General features: G+C 34.4%; 1 protein-coding gene across 7 annotated transcripts in view; it reads right to left on the reverse strand.

Moving 5' to 3' along the window:
* The window catches only part of SPEF2 (sperm flagellar 2), a 78,001-nt gene that overhangs the window by 11,283 nt on the left and 47,168 nt on the right, over positions 1 to 19,550 (reverse strand). For 4 of the 7 annotated variants that reach the window (XM_030470403.1, XM_030470402.1, XM_030470401.1 and 1 more), the window contains 2 exons: positions 4,427 to 4,533; positions 2,411 to 2,593 (listed from right to left, as the gene is read on the reverse strand). In XM_030470403.1, coding sequence (XP_030326263.1) covers positions 2,411 to 2,593; positions 4,427 to 4,533 — 290 coding nt within the window. Of the gene's footprint in view, positions 1 to 2,410; positions 2,594 to 4,426; positions 4,534 to 7,496; positions 10,622 to 10,715; positions 10,840 to 10,925; positions 11,135 to 11,217; positions 11,436 to 11,532; positions 12,726 to 15,298; positions 17,831 to 19,550 lie in introns of those variants that run through there. The other 3 variants (XM_030470408.1, XM_030470406.1, XM_030470405.1) reach the window with 3 other exon arrangements.

Consider the following 19,550-nt stretch of genomic DNA (forward strand, 5'->3'; position numbering starts at 1 on the left):
CTGGGGATGTTCCCTAGCATTGTATAGTTTACTAGTACAGGTGTAGACAGAGGGGCCAGCTGGGGCACCTCAAATTCGCAGTAGAAGGTTCTTCCTGTTATTCTCAATGAACATGCTTGTCATTGTTTCTTGTTAATACAGTAAAATAAAATAAATAGTTTCATGACATTTTGAATGCATGTAAGTCTCAGTATTAAACAGAGAATAAAGTTTGTTACCAATTTATTGAAAGATTTTAACATATGAAAAAATCTATGTTCCCTATTATATTTATAGACTAACATGAAAGATTTCAAATAATTGGGAATCTTCATGAATCACAGTTGTTAATGAGATGCAATAGTCTTTCAGCGTAGGTATTAACTTAAAATATTGTAACAAAACTATAAATTTCATTAGCAACATCCTTTTCCACATTTCAGCTGAATTATCAGATTCTTGGTTATATAAAATATTGCACTACTATGTGTTTTCTTTACGAAACAAGACAATGACATAGAACAAAACAGGAAGTTCCAAGAGATTTTCAGAAAGGAAAAGAAATTAATAAAGCTATTTTTCTGCTATTTCCTTATGTGAGCTAGCTGGGAAAACTGAACAAATTAGTAACAAGACAAAAGACTTCATGTTGTTTTTGAAATCTTTACCAGCAATAGATCAGATGGTTTGCTGTATATGATATTACAATATCAATGATAACATTTGATAAACAATAATTTTGCTAACTCTCTGCTATTGTTCTTTCCTTAATTTTATGCACTGCACTGATTCATTAATTCTCTAGTGCACTATGTTCCACAGGAAGTGAATCATCACTTTTTCAAGAAAGAAATGAATAAGAAAGAAATGAAACAAGCACTGATCTCATAAAATTTGCCATAAACTGGTCCAAAAGGGTACAACAAATATTGCAATTTAAAAAATCAGATGTTTCTCATCAATTAATTTTAAATTAGAGGACTAAATTTTACTTAAGTCTGAAAAATTCTCTTCCTGTTCTTCTCATAATTGCATATGCAAAATTTCCAAGTCACAGTACTGTCAGTTACATGAACTCTAGGACCTTGTATGTCTTGTGTTGTAAAGAAAACACATAGTATATATCTTGTATGTATAGATATACAAGGTTTTCATGAGGTTTTAAGTGAAGAATATTTCGGTCATATTTTCAAAAATGAAATAAGGATGACAGACATTACAACTTTTATTTGATATGAATTGGTTTCAGAGCAAATCTTCTGAGCAATGCAGACTGATGAACTGAGTTGCTTTGGATAGTCCCTGGAGGTTCCCATAACATTCTCTGGTGCACCTAAGTTATGTGCCTACCGATATAGTTCTCTTCTCAAACAGATAGCTGTGGAGCTACCTGTGCGTTTATGAACTTTTTAGTCTTTTTCAGTCTGTAAGCAACTGTATAGACTGTAGGTTCGGAGTCATCACGCTACTGGAAATCTGGAAGAACTAACAGAGGGTAAGCCTATAAACAAATGAGCATACACCATTGCATATTTACTATCCTTAGCTGCATGTGAGCAAATTCCAATCCTGAAGTAAATTAATCACTCAGTTAATATTATATTGCTCAGTTAATATTATATTTGAACTAGGACCTGTGTTAGAAATTTGCATTCACAATCTGCATGTCTTGTAACTGTTAGCTTATTTTTAAGCTCTAACACTTCAGTAAAAATCACCACATCCATAAATAACATGCATCAATAAATAATCTGCAACAGTCTAAATAGATGCAGATAGACTTGCACATTTTGTGGGGTTTCTGGCTTTGCAGAACTTCTTTCTTTGCAACTTTTGGGTGCGTAGGGCTTGGCAGGCACTCCTGGAAGTTTTAAATTAATGAAAATAGTTCTGAAACTGACATATATATATCTACAATATATATAGCTACAAATACATATGATACATATAGCTAGTATGCATTAAAAGAGTGAACCAGCAGTCATCTGAAGCATGATTAAGAATCTAAAGTAAAAGGAAGTGAAAATTTAATGAGCAGAATTTTGCTAAAGGAATAAAAATATATTATTAGTACTCTTTCGGGAAACTTGTTTCCTGAAAAACATTGGTGAACTATACAATGATGTAAAATAAGTTAATAGTAGTCAAAGTGCTCACAGAATAGTTTCTATTGAATGGGAAGGATTTTCACTTGAAATTTACTTTTGGGGAAGAAAGAAATGGAAGTAAGAAGTAAGCTTCATTAGCCTGATCTGTGGAACTATGGATAAGATGGGTATTAGGCCTTCAGTTTCCTGAAGACACTAGAAAGCATGCTCAAAACCCAAAACATTCAAAATTCAGACTGAGTTTCTGAATGTGAATAAACCAAAAAATGCATCATTCAGTTCAGAGTTTAACGAAAGAATATCATTCAAAAAAGAATTATAACCTGCATATAGTATTCCTGCGTAACAAAGCCTGATCCAGCTACATCAAGAGACCTGAAGCTGTGTAGCGTTTTGAGAAGTTGTGTCACAGATGGTACTGGCCAAGGCTGTGCTGCTGCTAGCAAGAATCTGCGCCAGTCAGTAAGTTCTGAGTTCACTGAGAATGCAGATGCCAGATTTTGTAACTATAAAACCAAAAATCATTACTATTGTCAAATATGCATGCATAAACATACTCTTTCAATATGCTACATATACTTAGGTCTTTTACCTGGTTAGGATGGACAGGACTTCTGCAGTGAGATTTCAAAGATGAATAAAGGACATGTATCACTAGACAAAACAAGCCACAGATCACCACTGTCCATCACTGAGGCCAATTGGTATGTGCAGTTGATATCCCTCTAAATAAATACTCTAGCTTTCTAAATAGTGGTCTATATCTAAACTGCCTATTAAATAATGGCCCTTACTACACGCTAACTCCTGAACTATGTTCCATCTGGGAGAGTGCTAAAAATGGAACTGACAATTTAGCAGCACGTGTACAAAATCAAGCAAATGCTTGGGCCTGTGCCTTGGCCCTATTTTCCTTACTCTTACAGGTGACCACCACATGGCTTTCCCCTGCTCCACTGTTATTTTCAGTCAGAAAAAAAGTAGTAGTGGAAAAGCTGCTTTGCAGATTGCTGCATGTGTCTTTTTACCACTGAAGACATATGTGGGTAGCAAAGTGGGATACAGAACACAAATAAAATACGTGTAACATCTCCTGACACAGCGTTGCAAAGGCTGTACGTGGTAGAAGAAAAAAAATTGGCACAGTTCATTTCTCCACTACTGGTGTGTTGAGACCCTACTGTGTAACTCTATTTCTGCCCCACAGCCAGATTTCCTTGTCAAGGAAAGTGCCTGGTTTGCTCCAGACTGGAGTTCAAGAAGGAAGGAATATATTTTTACAGGAATAAGAGCCTGGGACAACACAGACTGAGACAATTTGGTAATGCTGTAGATGTCAACTGCCCCAAGATTGGCAGGTACAATACCACATTTTATAAATTTAAAACTTATTTGAAATTCTATTATGTCATAAAATTATGAAATGGGGAGTTCCACTCAGGACAGCTTCTGCAGAATAAACATATATCTTAGCTTATGTTTCATGCATTTCCTTTTGTATGTAAGTTCTTGCTTTCACCATAAATTTAAGAGTCTCATTTTAAAATGGTGCTTTTAAGGGAAGTAAAGTATGTTTTTAAATCTAAAATTGTACTCATAAGCACTAAAAGTTCTCAAGGAATAAAGAACATGGGATATATGCATGTTTGACTCATATTTTTCCCCCTATAATTAATTTCCTGTGCTAAGATTAGATTTTAATATACTGATGATGATAGCCGTGCCTAGTTTTCACTAAACTCAGTGGGAATACACCGCTCAGAAGCTTTCAAATGGTTTACTCATGCTGTCATCTGTGTGCAAAATATTTGAATAAAGCTGTTTCCCTTCATGTAAAATCCAATTAAAATCTTAATCTGAATCATGGCTTACTGACAGAAATAATTATAAAAAATATGCTAAAACAAGGAAACCTTTTCATAGGTTTATAGGTTTACCAACAACAACTGGAAGTAAAATTAAACAGAGTATTCACTGGTGGAAGATTTGGTAAGACTAAACTACAATTTTCCATGTTCCTAAATCTGAAAAAATCTTGAATCAATAAGGTCATACAGCTACAGATTTTATTCTCCTGTCTTGGAATGAAGAACATGAACAGCCTCCTTTCAACTCCTAGAAATTATTTTTCAATGGTTTCTAAGGAATTGCTAGAAAAAGCATTTTATTTCTGTCACAGTGGCTTCCAGAATCTTTCTCTAGTGAAACAGAAGAATTTTAAGGAAAAAGTGATAATGCCTTATAATACTTATACTCTTGACTTTATCATAGTAAAGACAATGCTGCATCTTCTACACAAACCAATACTTCAATTGAAATGAAAATAGTAGTAAACTTACATGTGGAAGCGTTAAGTTCATCCATGCATCAGGAAGGCAATTTGCTCCAAGATTCAAATGAATCATGTCAATAAATATGCCAATAAATGCTTTCTTTTGTATAAAACCTAATAAAAGAAAGTCAATATAAAAAAAATAATAAATCATATTTACCATTTTAAATGGACTTTTTTTGTTAAATGAAATCTATTTTTTACTTTCATGGCCGTATGGGAAAATATTTTATTTTGCTATTATGTACTAGTGATAGTGGTAGTATATTTCAAGCTAAACACAGAATTTTCTTACTTAAGATAAACCATACACAGCCTTTCTAATGTGAAAATGTTAAATATTCCAGCACACTGCAATTCTTTTGATACTTGTCCTCACCTGCCTTGTGGTCACTAACCCATACTCGCACAGTCCACACTGGCAGTCAATGAGCAGTTCATGAATACAAATCAAATATATACTCTACTAACCTTTTCTTTCACTGTGCCATTTTAATGAATCATAAATCTATCTCTACTCTTGGAAGTAAGCATCCTGTTAGAGAACAGGATGGAAAACACAAACTGTTGTCTGTTAAACTTTGAAACAAAACTGAATTGCTTAAAAAGCTTTTTAGAATTGGCTTGTGGGAATTATAACTAGCTCAGACAATTTTATTTTTAAGAAATCATAGGATAAAAATAGGTGCAACAAAACCTACTTGTTTTTTTAGATATACATAGATTTGCTTATATGCAAATAGAATCTTCACACTTCATGCACAATATTACAACACAAAATTATGTGTACCAACATTTAACAGAGTCATTTGAGTCTTTTCTTTCAGAAATGGACTTTGCTGGCATAGTGAGGATTTACTGTGAAATCTCTGCATTAATGACAAAAAGAAAAAAAAAGTAAAGTAAGTTTTAAATTATCTAAATTTTGAGAGACAAAGCTGATTTGGTCAAGTTATAATCATTTCCATGGCATCAAAAAGGTACGTTTTCAGATTACCTTTAAAGCAAACACAGTAAGTGAAATACTGGAAGGACTTTTTTTTTTTTTTTTCCTTTTTACAGCCAAACTTGTCATTTTGAAAAAGCACAGCTGTACACACTCTATGGTCAACAACTTTTCTTTTCAGTGGAGTAGGGAAGTGAAATTTGTTAAGTTTATCAAGAAAGATTTAAGTGGTAGGAATATTAAGACTGTGTTTGAAAATTAATTTCATAATGTCAGTATAAAAAATCAATTTTCAAGTTGCCAATTTGAATTAATAGTCTATAATCTCTGTAGATGTGTTTGTCTCTACCTTGGAAAACCAGAAGTAATGCCCTCAGCACATTTTAATGCAAAAGAGAAATCCAGTACATATATAAGTTTAGAAAGAAGAGGAAAAGAATAGATTTGGAAAGCTTAAAGTTTGTCGGGAGAGCAAGAAAGCAGGGAGAAACACCTGGACTTGAAGCCATATCTTCTACCATAAATTTCAGCATGAAAGTAAAAGCTGGGAAAAAATACTGGGAGGCTGATAACAGTGCTCTGATGTCATCTCTTGAAGGATTTTGTGTTATCTACTTCGAGAAAGAATGTCCTGTGATAAATCATGTGCTGTTTACTGAACCACCTTGTATTGCTGATTTAATAATTTCAAAGTAACCAGAAACTTGTATTCTGATGAGAACCTCAAGCCACAAGAATCAGATGATTTCCAGGCAGCACAATACAGCCCACCTCACAGAGGTATCATTACTGGAAGACTTCATACGACATTCAATAAACCATGTAACTTTTTTGTGGTTCATGGAGAGAATAGGCTGTGGGCCACTAAGGAGCCAATGGAAACTTTGTATTAAAATAACAGGAAAAATTATTAAATTTTATTTGTCATCTCAAATTTTCTACTGCTTTACCATGAAATAATTTTTATTTCATGCTTTACTAAAGATCTCCCTTCCCACATCTGATCCCTAGTACTCTGGAAATTCAACTTTTTTCTCTCACATTACCTTACGGTTTAAACTGTTCAATTCCTACTATTATTTCCCTACATGACAACAAAAAATGCTGTTCCTGTATTTCTTATGAGTTTCTGGCTTCCTAAATGAATTTTGTTTTTCTGCAAAAAAAATCTAAAAGAATATTAATATCCTCATGTCACTTTTCATGAAGTTACATGACTTTAGAAATATACGTAAGAGGTGTTTGAGGGGCAAAGAAATTAAAAACCTTGAATTATTAATCAAGAGATAATGTCCGAAATGGAATTAAAGGACCGTAGACTAAAACATTAATCACAATTTATAGAACTTCGTATTGTAGAACATGCTAGAACATAGTATTCAGGTAAATTTGGTATTAGTTGCTGTAAGCCTATGGCAGCATTGTCAGGTGATCTGCAGTGTCTGCACGTTTTTCTTCCTTTGAGGTAAGTGTGAAGAAACAACCATCTTTTTCTTTCAGAGCTAAGCTACTTTCTATATATTAATTATAGAATTGCTGATATGCTGTAGGGTAATTTCTTTTCCTTTACTACCTCCTCCTGAAATACCTGATGTGGGTCAATTTCAAAGTGTCCTCAAAAAGTCATAATAGTTCAAAAACTTCAAATTGAGTGTGACCTAATTCCTCCTCATGGAACACCTAGGAGGAATGAGGAAGTCTCAGAGAGAGACGAAATCCCTCATAATCATATAATAAAGATATCAAATAACTTTCCTCAATGTATTATTAGATATTTTGTCTCAATTTAATGTATTTGTTCTTATATTACAGAGCATGTAACTGGTTTTGAATAGCTGATTGTATTACAAGACAAAAGGTGATTCATCAATTTAATTTCGGGCTTGCAATTGCTTTATTATCATGGAGAAATGCTATAATAGGGCATCTACACAGATGGTGCTGAGGAAAGAATACTGGTGTCTGCAAACTGTACTCTGCAAATGGTAAAAGGAAATAATGTCCTCTGGGAAAGAATGGGAAAACAATTCCCAGAATCAGCTTTGCCCACCTGAAGAGTAGTTTCTGAAAAAAAAGAAACCAAACCACCCAGTGGGTTTTTGTTGAATGATGTAGGAGTCTGAATAGAAGATGAACTTATTAAATGTGTAGAGACACTTTTAATTATAAGGGATAGCAAACATTTGGAAAAATAATCAGAATTCAGGATTTTGAAATACCAGAGAGATGTTCAAGATCACTCAGTAAATTTCACTGGAAACAGATCAAAGCACTTTGTGGAAACAGACTGCACAAATTAATACGCTTATTACATCACAGATGAAAACAAGCAGGAAAAGACTTCAAGCACATTGGAAACAGGATTAGAATTCATAGTGAACTTTACAGGTTGGAGATGCAGACTAGGATAAAAAGGACACTATACAATAAAAGTCAAGTGCCACACTGGGCTGAAATAATGAACTGCATAAACATGGCAATGGGGATCATCTCGCCAATGTAAAATTTCTGTGGAAAAGGCTCTTGGGTTTATGGCAGATTACAATATTGCCAGAAAGTAGATGGGAATACACTGGAAATAACCTGTGCATTCTTCTGATCTGTTAAGGCTTCTGCTGGCATACAATTTTGGAATTTACAGATCTAGAAGGACATATGGAAACTAAAGAATGCCCAGAAGAAAGCAACAAGAGTCATCACAGACCTAGAAAACATGTCCTAAGAGCAAGGTTGAAGGAATTCTCCTAGTTTCATCTACAAAAGGAATGTTATGAGAAAACATAGCACTAAGAATTAGTTACAGAGAGGATAAGGATAACTCCCTCTCCATAGCTGCAGTTAGGAAGAATCATAGGAAACAAAATTTATTTGCAGCAAAGTATTTCAGATAGTGATAAAACCCCATATAATCAGAAGGACACCAAACCACCAAGGAAAACAAACCACACATTCTACAGTGCACTATTTTAAAAGCTTATGAAAAAACATTGAGGGCAAATACGGTATTCAAATTTCCTGACTAAATTTGATCCCATTTTTAGACATGAATGACTTCTTGATATCCATTTCCAACTACTTGTTATGATACTAAGATTTTGCTAGTATTTTTCCAAGGGCAACATATCCATTAATGGTTGGCTTTGATGATCTTAAAGGTCTTTTCCAATCTAGTTGATTCTATGATTCTATGATTACCTTCAATCCTAATACTAAAAATGTGATGTTGCCCCCATGCATCATGGAAGCGACTTCGGTGTCATAGATTCTAAACATACTTTTGTTTGTTACTTTATCTTTTGTCTTCTGCTGTTGGACATTCTGGAGACATATTTCAAACTTTTTCTAATCTCATTATAGTTAAAACCTTCCCATTTGAAGACTTTGAGGGAAAAAACCAGGTGATTAAAGAGAAAAAACTTTGAACTGGCAATGCTATATATCTAATAAGGTATCCTGTATAACACATATTCTGTCACTTATTAGGTAAAACATAATTAAACACTTTTTCTTATCTGAGAAATCATGAATGAAGATTTTAATGATGGATCTTTTATAAAAGAGCATGTAATGCACAGTACTGATCTCTTTTTTTGATCCCTACAGATTAACTCTACTAGAATGGACTAACATCCTTTAACGAGGGATTCACTCAAAACCTACTCTATTTCTGACATAACGTTTAGGCTTAGAAGTAGCACAAATATATATGCAAGACACACAGAAAAAGACTATACATATGTATGTGTAAGCAAAGCATAGCATAACATAGCATGTCTTCTGCAATTACTAGATATGTTTCATATTGAAAGTACCCAGTTGATCTTGGTTTTGAAAGGGTTGGGTAATGTGAGGTCATTCACCTTCAAATTTCTCCCAGATTATTTCTATTTCATCTTCACCACTGCTGGAAGAACTAAGAATGATTACACTTTAGCCATCTTTTGATATAAATCAATGCTTTTTCCTTGGTGGAAATATATTCTGCTGGTATGCTTTACATTGATTGGAAATTATAAAGTAGAAAATTGCATTTAGAACACGTAAAATTATTAAATCGGATGCTTCTCTAAACAATTCTCATTCTCAACTCTTAGATTAAAAATTAAGATAGAGCATTCTTATTGCAACCCTTACAAACATTTTTACAGGGAACAAAAGTGGTTAAAGTTGTGAAGTATATTAATCATATTCTGGCTGTAAGAGTATTTGCTATGGGAAGACTGATATGTGCGATAAATAATCAGCAATAGAAAATGGATCTGTAGGAAAGGACTTCCTTCTGAAGGCCAAGTCTGACAAAAATCTGTGAAAGGTCATGTTAAAACTTTACCCACAAGTGAGTAAAAAGTAGCAACACATACAGATATGGAGAGAAGGTATGATCCAAAATTCATAGGCTACAGAGGTCAAGCAATCATATGACAGAAATCAGGCACTGATTTTCCACACATTTATGAAAAGAAAATGTGGGGTTTCAGAATCAATGAAGCTTCTCAAACTATTGAAGACTCAGATGACAGTAAACCTCAGTGGTTATAATGCATTATGACTCTGCTAAATGCAATAAACAATCAGATAGAAGTCAGGGTCAGAGTTAGACAGTTAGAAGTTAGGTAGTCATCCCTCTGTCCAAATGTTGCCAAGGTAACAAGGTACTCCATTATTTTTCCATTGTCTTCAGTTTATAGAAGGGTAAATGTAAACATCTACTGGTGATTCCGCAGTGAACATAAGGAAAAGCCACATTCTAACATTCTAATACATTCTGAAAAAAAAAATATAAATTTTACACTCATTAACCATGCAAGGTATTCAGTTAAATCTGTATGTATCCCCATGTATGACACAAGAAGACTGTGAAATAAAAACAATTTTAATCTAGTCACTTCCACAGAGAGTCTCCAAATCAAACTCAGAGGAGTAATTGGGTCTTTGATTTGTCATCATTTGTCACTTTCCTGTTGTCTTCTCTTTCTCTGCCAAGTAGCATTCCACAAATGAATAGCTTTCTGGGGATCAAACTTTTTGATATCTGGAGAGTTCATCTGAATTATCATAAGATCCGTCACACTTTCAGACCTTAGTTTAGAGTGTAAATGCATCATGCTGAGTTTCATTTGACTGAAGCCTCGCTCTGTTTCAGCTGAGCTTGCCGGTAGAGTTAGGATCAAATCTACCAACATCAGGATGTTGGGATACTTCTTTGAATAATCTGAGTTCACGGAATCCCATGTCAAGGTCTGGATGTTCTGAAATCTAAAAAGCATGGTAAGAAATATAGTTAACTATCACTAAATGTATTTCCATAATCCTTTTGAGTAAACAGACACAAATGTAGTTTTTTTATTACCTGTTATATAGTTCTGATTTCAACATGCTCCATTCAGTTTCTACTTCACCTGCTTTCACACTGGCAGCTTCTAGTATGACTGCATAATGTTTAATCAAGACAGACACTTCCTTTTCACCAAATTCTGTAACAGAGGCAAAGCAAAAATGGTTTTATGCTCTTAGTAAATTTAGGAAGTGCACTTCAATAGCCACTCTCACAGTTCTACACCTTGTTTCATTTTGTTAGGCCACAGTTTAAAACTTCCGATAGTAGTTGCTCTCAGAACATCTTGACTTGCATCGCAAAAACAATTGTGTAGCCTCTTCACCAGACTATGTAGTACTTTGGTTCGTACTACAGAAATATTTCCATTTCCAATAAGCAGATAACCATGAAAGTGCTGAATAGTCTCCATCAGGCGTTCCTTCGGACCAGCTCTGAAAGATACAGAATACAAACCAATATGTAATACCTTTTTATTATATTCTAAGAGATCATGGTTCAGTTAGAAGTGCCAGACCTTGTTTGATACATGTGGAGTGTTTCCGATGTTGACTGCACGGTTGCAAATATATCTGCAATGGAGGAGTTGTGATCCAGAGTAACACGTGACAGAATGTTGAGGACATTGACGACATCCAACAAGAAGTGAGAAAACTTGACTATTTCCATTTTCAGAAGGAGGTGCAAAAGACCTTTGACTTTCTGCTGGTTTGAGGCTGTTGAATCTCTTTCTATCTGGAAATCAATATAGAAAATGTAAATGTCTGGTATGTGTACCAAAATTAGCTATAGCAATTAGTTTTTCCTTAAGTTACATCCAAATATTATTTACCTTATTCAGATGTAGAACAATTGCAGGATAACCTTTAAGGAGAATTTGTAGAGCTGTTTGTAGACGAGGAAGCCACTGGGAACCTCCAATGCGAGAAGGAATAGCTGGGCGTAACTTAATGGCTTCATATGTGGCTTTCAGATCAGTCTTATTGAGCGGTGAGTTATGATAAAAGTAATATATATTTCTCAAGAGACTGATTAAGATGTTGTACAGCTGCACATTTTTCAGTGCTTCTTTGTAAGCCAGATTTAGGTGGTGAGCAAAACAACGCACAGACAGTACACACGGCTGAATTTCTCTCAGAAGTTTAGCTACCCCACCGTTTTCTCCTACCATGACATCTGTCCCATCACTTCCAAACCCAACTAATTTTCTTGACCAGTTTTGGCTTGCTAGACTGAGCTGAAGATTTATTTGTAATGTTTGCTCAATTGCATTTTTCATAGTTGAAGCATCAGTTTTGTGAACAGGTTGTATCCCAACAACCTGGCAATGGACTTTTCCCTCATTTGCAAAGCGTACATAGACGACTGCAGCTGTTTTGAATATACTGTCTGTGATTCCATCACTAATAACAGAAAAGAATTTACATTTCTCCAGTTTCTCTTTCAAAGCTCTTCTTTCCACTTCAGCAATAAAATGTATAAATATTCTTGCTGACTTGTCATTTCTAAATACAGAACCAATATCAACTCCTTTCATATCATCTAGTTTGCACATCCAGTCAAGGTCGGTAAAGGGACGACCAGATTTAGCAATAGCATGGCATGTTCTAAAAATATTTTCTACTCTACCTAATGTTATGGAGTTCATGCTCTTCAACATCTGCTCAGCAGAAGCCGTATCTGGTGAAGCAGTACTGGCAGCTTCCATGCAGGTAGCCCAGGCATGAGCTTCACTACTCTGATGTGTATTTATAAATTCAAGCTTGAAATCATCAGTGCCAGAACAAAAATTATGAATGTTTTCCCCCAAATCTACATTATGCTTACGACATGGTGCACAAAACATTATTCCCCTTTCATCATCATATTTTAACCAGGCGTATTTTGTTAGCCATATTTTTGGAAATTGGCGATTCCTCTTTGTTCTCCGATGTTCCAAATCTTTCTTCTCTTTCCCTCTGTCACCAACTTCTCTCTTGCTAGAAGAATTACTCTTTCTTTTGAACTGCTTCAGTGCTTTTATGGCTATAATTTAAAAAGAAACAACTAAATATAAAATAGGTCTTATTTAACAAAATATCTTTTTTTGTTGTTCTGTTTTGTTTTGTTTTTCTTTTTTCATCCACATTTACTTTGTTATTTTGGGACTAGACTGTGACTTGCAATAAACAGCAAGAGAACAAGGAAATCTGAGATCTGCTCTGAAATCACTTGGAGACTACCTAGGACCCTTGTAAGAAAGGGTCAGTTTTGATTCCAATTTCCTTTTGACTATCAGAAGTTTGTCAGAATATGCAACCAGTAAAGTGCAGCAGCATCAATACCATTTTAGAAACAAAGAAAAACAGAGTTACGGGGTAGAATTCAGAATGGTCTTTCAGGCAGAATGTCTCCGGAACATATTATTGAAGTCACAAACCTATTATAATGCCCACATCACCTGACATTAACAGAAAAGTTAACTTGGAGCAAGTCTATAAATACACAATCTTATACCTGTCACAAAATGTGTTCAGATGTTCTATGGCATATGTAGCTGACCAGATCTTCTTAAAATACATTTATCCACAGAATGATTTTATTAATGCTTTGAGAAGCTTCACATTTTGTTCTCAAAATGGAAACATTCTCAAAGTATTGAGATTGTTCTCAACATTATTTTCACAAATTGTTCTCGAGATGGTCATTCTTGTATTTCGCAGGAGTAAATGCCATAAGCTGACATTTTTGAAAATTCTATCTCTAGAGCTAGTGCATTTCCTACTTTTGACAACTAATTTGACGGTTCTTTTCGCATACTGTTGCCATAAGGTACACTTTGCAAAGAAAGCAGTCAAATAATTAAGACAAATTCCATGCAGGACTGGGGCAATACAACAAGAAATCTATTGATATGGAAATAGCAGAAGAAAAACACTGTGGAAATGACCTAAAAACAATCTGACTTCCACCCATCCTTATTGTAATGTATATGTGAAGAGACAAAATTAATGGTTACATTAGGCTAATCACAGAAAGAAATGTCATTTCTGATGCATTAAAAGGTCTTAAGAAAAAGAGTCTTTATACCACACTTTTCTATTTTACAAAAGGGGTAAATTTTCATATATGCATTAGACAAAGCGAGAACTATTTGTTGCCATTGTCATAAAAATGACAGTTTGCCTGCCCCATTCTATTCTGAACATCCTGAAAGGCCATTATTAAAAAATGTTAGGAACATGCAGTTTAAATACATTTCCATTATGAGAGATTCTTCTAAACAACTTTAAATCTGAGGTAGAAGCTGTGATTCACATGGACAGCAGAAACAACTAGACCATAGAAGCTTTTCCTGATATGTGCCCATGTACCATACCCGGGACCAAAAAGAAAGGAGAAGCATTCTTAACATATGGTAAAGACTAAAACCTTCTCTAATATCAGGCAGCCAGAAAACTGCAAGAGAAGGTGAAAAAGGGTGTGGGGGGGGGCAAGATTAACAGATCTGCAACTGCAGAAGTCAGAGAATGAAAGGGAGAAAAAAAAAATCACTGTAACATCTCTGTAGTGATTACTGCTTCTTGAGGTGTATGGGCACCTGTAGAAATTTGCTTTTGATTAGAAAAATGGGGATTGGAGCAGATTTTGTGAGCCGCTGTCAGGGAGGAGATTCCCTGTAAGATGGACCTCCAATGATAGCACTTTTTCAAGTTTTGAATATTTTCATTTCAAAACACAAGGATTTAAAGCTTAGAAAAAGATGTTTGGGACATCATGTGTATAAAAACATATAAAATAAGTGATTAGTTGTATGCGTCTTTAGAAAGACAGCATATCTTACAGTGTACGAAAACAGTAAATACATAGCTAAGAGTCACGAATCATAAGATCAGCTCTTTAACCCATCTAAACTATTACTATACTCATTACAAATCCTCTCTTTATGATATACTTACCATGCTTACCTAAGTAATTAAGGTTATACAGTTGTGTTGGCTGCATATCTCTACATCAATTTGTCTGTCTGCCAGCTCTCCCTCACTGATAATTTTAGAATGGCAAATTTGAACCAAGTTTGTCAGTAGGCTACAGTTACGAAGGACTTCTAAATTGCTTTCAGATCTGCTCCGAGGTACAGGAGAAAGATCCTTATAGCACTCATGCTGAGGAAAAACCAGGGAGATGACCAGCTTTTATCCACTCTATGACCAACAGGCATAAGTCAGCCTAATCTCAGTTCCAGACCACACACAGCATCCAGTGCACTGCAGCTGTGCAGGCAAAACACAGAGGTAAGATGACATGAGGGTTTTTTGTTTTGGTTTGTTTTGGTTTGTTGGTTGGGTTTTGTTTTGTTTTGGTGTGGGGGGAGGGTGTTATTTGTTTTGGTTTGTTTTTTTTAAAATGAGGCTAACAAACATGGAAAAAACCAGGAGATGGACTAGTAGGAAGAAACTGGGAGCATGGGAAAAGGTGTGATTTGTTGCAATGGTACAATCGAAAGAACACAGAATACAAAAGGAAGCCAGCCCGTACTACTTGTGAAGTGACCTCGTTTTCACATAAAAGTTTGTCATCAGTGAATCAAAAGGAAAACTAATGTAGAAAAAGCTGCATGAAGTAGAATTGGTTTTCTTCTTTTTTTTTTCCAAACTATCGTTCGTTGATACACAAGGTGACATTGACAAGAACTTACGTTTACATAAGCAGTGCAGAAACATAACAAATACAAAAAAACCCCAAAACACCTTAATGAAGAAATTAAGAATGTGAACACTACTGAAACTGAAAACAGAAAAATAAATGGTCAAAAAAGAGCATTTAAGAATGACAGCAGCATAAGCATACACTAGATGCATACCCTGTGAAGCAGGACTGTGACATCTAAAGGGATACAAGGATAAAAAAGCAATCACCATGCTTCAGTTATAAGGCACAGATATACAAAAGACACTCTTTCATAATGATAAACTAGTCAGCAGGCACTGTATGAAAGTATTTCCCTAAACCAGGAAACTGGAATAAAGATTCAGATTATAAATTTACACAGACAACAAAATATGAAGCAATTGTAAACCTGTACTAGAGATAGTCATTTTAACATTTTATCCCATTTTTATCAAAATTTACCAAGACATTTAAACAGATTCCTATGCCTCTCAATTTGCACTGAGAAAAATACATCCATAGCAATTCCTGACTTGAAGTTTGGATGCTAATCTGTGCAAGTTACACAACTTATAGCAATGCTGTAAGGGATGAATGAGTGAAAGAAACCATGAGGCTGAATTATATTCATCTAATTTTAGTAGTCTAAGAGCTATTAATATGAGATACATCTGTCCTTCGATAAAAAAGACAAAAGTCTCAAAAACATGATTCGTTCCCCTCAAGATACCGAGATGCTCATCATCATCTGCAGGTGATTTTCACTTCATTTATTCCCTAATTATTACTGATTCTGCTGTATTTCCAATATTTACTAATTAGCAATAATTGGGATTTTAAATTTAGAATTACACAGAATAAGGTATGGTTGTTGCTGCACAGATGCCATGAGGGGAAAGGAGAGTTCATCGTGCTAACTGAAATCTCAATACGTATATATATATACTCAACTGCACAAAAACATAGACAAACATGTTAAATATGTTTCATAAAAGTAATTGGATATATAGATTTTTGAACACTATAGGCAAATAGAGATTTCTGAAATTAAATAACATACATGATTTAGTAAGAGATATAATAGGAGGTGTAAGTAAAACTAAATCAGTAGAATTACCAAATTTTCCACTATCTGTGGGGAGAGGTATCTATTCTGGATCTCTGATTAAAGGCTTTATATCCCTAAAATTGAGGCATTTTCTATCTATATTGTTTGTCTAGCAAAAGATACTTCTTCTGTCTACAAACTTTACCTTTCTTACTTTCAAGTTTTGAAAAAAGCACATTAAAAAGAAATACAGTCTTAGCAAAGTGAAGTTAGAGATGATGAACTTATTTCTATGCTCACATATGGACTTCACTCTATTCACATCAAAGTCAAATCATGAGGATTACTACTATAAGGTCTTGAATTCTTTCTACAAAAATGCCTGGGAAGAGAAAGCATAATCTATAGACATTATTCAAGGTCAGCATATAATTCTGACCATTCCACTCAACAAAATATTTTACTAAAGAGGTAATATTTCAGCTGAACTAGATGAAAACTTTAATAGACTATCTAGCATATTCCAAGTCTAGCAACCCAGAAAAACTTAATTGGCAAGTCTACAATATGAAAATAGCAATATAATTTGGTCATAGGCTGTCCTCTATGTTTTACTTGAAACATTTTTTTTATATTTGATATTGAAGTTTTTTAAACCTAATAAGAGTTTAGTTCTATTGAATAATCAGTTCTGTAATTCAAACTGGAATGGTTCATGAAGATCATGACTGTAAACAGATGAATAAAATATAAAATTTCATTGTGTAATTGAGTCATAAGATGGAGAAGAAAGGTCTGGGATAGAATATTGATCTGTTTGCTAATGCAAAACATTACCAAAACTGCATTCTCTGAAGCACCTTTAGAAGAAAATTGAGCCATTCCAAATGTGTGCTAATTGTATTGATAATATATGCAGTGATGGGAAGAATATAGTGTTAAAGGCAATCAAAGAGGTGAAATCTAATGGATGGTTAGTTTAATTTTGTTGATAAGAACAGAACATATCCAAAGAGACTGTAGAAGAGAAAAGAAGGAAAAAAAGTGTTAGTAGCTCCTTTTTAGACCTGCCACAGTTCTTCCTATAAAAAAGCAGCACATTCCCGAGCCAATATTTTAAGGCACTGTTAACAAATTGATCAAAGGAGTTAGTGAAATTAACAAATACTGCATTTGGGAATGCAAATAATCCTAAATACTGAGTTTAGGAAATGGCACTTGGAATAATAAAAAAAGAATAATTAAAATATTTCTTTATCAAATGAAAGCCTGTGTCAGTAGGAAGGTCCAGCACAGGCTGTATTTTTTGTCCACTGGTGCTTAGAATGGCGAGTAGTGTACTTCCATGAAGAATCAAGCGTGCAGGGTAGAATAAAGTTGGCTGTGGTGAATCAGCAGTTCTTTATACTTTAAATTCCTAGGAAACACAAAACTGTTTACAATTTCTGTAAGACATCTTTAGTAAATACCAAACAATTTGTAAGTATATTGACACTACCACTTTTTGCTTTAATTTTGACAATTTTTTAAACACATCATGAAAAGACATCCTTTTGACATTTACCAAATATCCTTTGAGAAAACTGTTCACATGTTTATTTCTTCCAACATAATTCCTCCTTCATTACTCTTTATTTGCTTGGATTTCTAGATAAAATTCTTCTTTATGTAATCTCCATAATGCTATAGAAAATAAGACTGATATTCCATTTTCAGAACAACGTTAGGAATTTTGCTATTTACATAGCACAGAAGATTGGTAGATTTATTCTGTTCAGACTTGCCCTATACTCTATGCATTGCTTGCTTGTTTGTGTGGATTTCCAGCATGAATGCTCAGAGGACTTCCCAGGTGAGTAAGAATTAGAAGACTAAGATGTTTGGCAGCACATCTAGATCCCTTTAGAGGTTTTCCAAGAAAGAGATAAATTTGTGTCTCCTTTAGAGTTCCTGTCCAACAGTTTCAGTGCTAGTGTGCCCAGTACTTTAGTGGTTTTCACTCTGTTGTTCAGTAAGAGACTAACTACTAAGCATGTGTATATTTTCTGTTGAGCATTCTCCTCAACAAGGGGCGACGGAAGGATGTGAAAAATTTTTCTGATGTTTTAGGAGAGAAAACCACTCTTGCTGTGGAGTGTCTATAATGAAAGGGAGTAGTTGCCTTAGAAAATCTGGGATATGATTTATGTGGTCTTAAAGTGTGTAAGAGAATGGAAGGAAGCACTTCAAAGGTCACTTGCGCAGCTTGTGCTTCCCATCCTAACTCAGAATGTTCTTTGGGACCTATTTTAAAAAATAATGTCCTACCATTGTCCCAGAAACATGCAACAGCATTTTTCTACTAACTGGTGACTATTAAGTCAAGATATTTACCTTTCTGGACAGCTGTGCAAGTCATCTTGGGTCATTTCCAACCCTAACTATTCTATGATTCTATGATTTTAGAGAATATCGTATTATCAAAAAGACAATACTGTACAAAGGTAAAGATTTCATTTGATTTCTTGCTAATTATTACAAAAGTACAAGGAAAAGAGTTGTTCTGTCTTTAACATGTCAAGAACACTAGCATTTGTATTAGACGATTTTTTTTTAGTTTTAAATGTCTTAATGAATAAATGATTTAAAAGCAAAAGAAACCTTTTAAGTGGAATGATACCAGTCAAACTGGTATCTGCGTTTCACCTGTAATGATTACAAATGTGTAGATTTTTAGTTCCACATGGCATTATATATGCAATACTATCTGCAAAATTAGTCTCTATTGAAGAGTTTGGAATGCTTACACACACACTCATGCTCCTACACTATAGATAAGATGACATGCATCTCTAAAGGAAAATCATGCTCAAAATGTAATTGGAATTGCTGCATAAATAAACATGAAAATAATTTCCGCATAAAGAATTAAATTCAACTTCATTGTGCCTTTGTGGCCTCTTTATACTGGAAAAGTTGGATTCGAAAGTACACATTTACACATTGTGTTTCACAATCTTGGTGGCAATCCTACTAAAATTATAATTACAATACGAAACACTGGCAGCAATGAAACCCTCTGCAAATGTGTTTGTTTAACAAATTTCCATCTCAGTTTAAAACTGCCTTATCTAAATTATTTTGTAACATTTATACCGTAGATGTAAGTTTTG

This window comes from Strigops habroptila, chromosome Z (genome assembly GCF_004027225.2).
Source record: "Strigops habroptila isolate Jane chromosome Z, bStrHab1.2.pri, whole genome shotgun sequence".
Taxonomy (NCBI): domain Eukaryota; kingdom Metazoa; phylum Chordata; class Aves; order Psittaciformes; family Psittacidae; genus Strigops; species Strigops habroptila.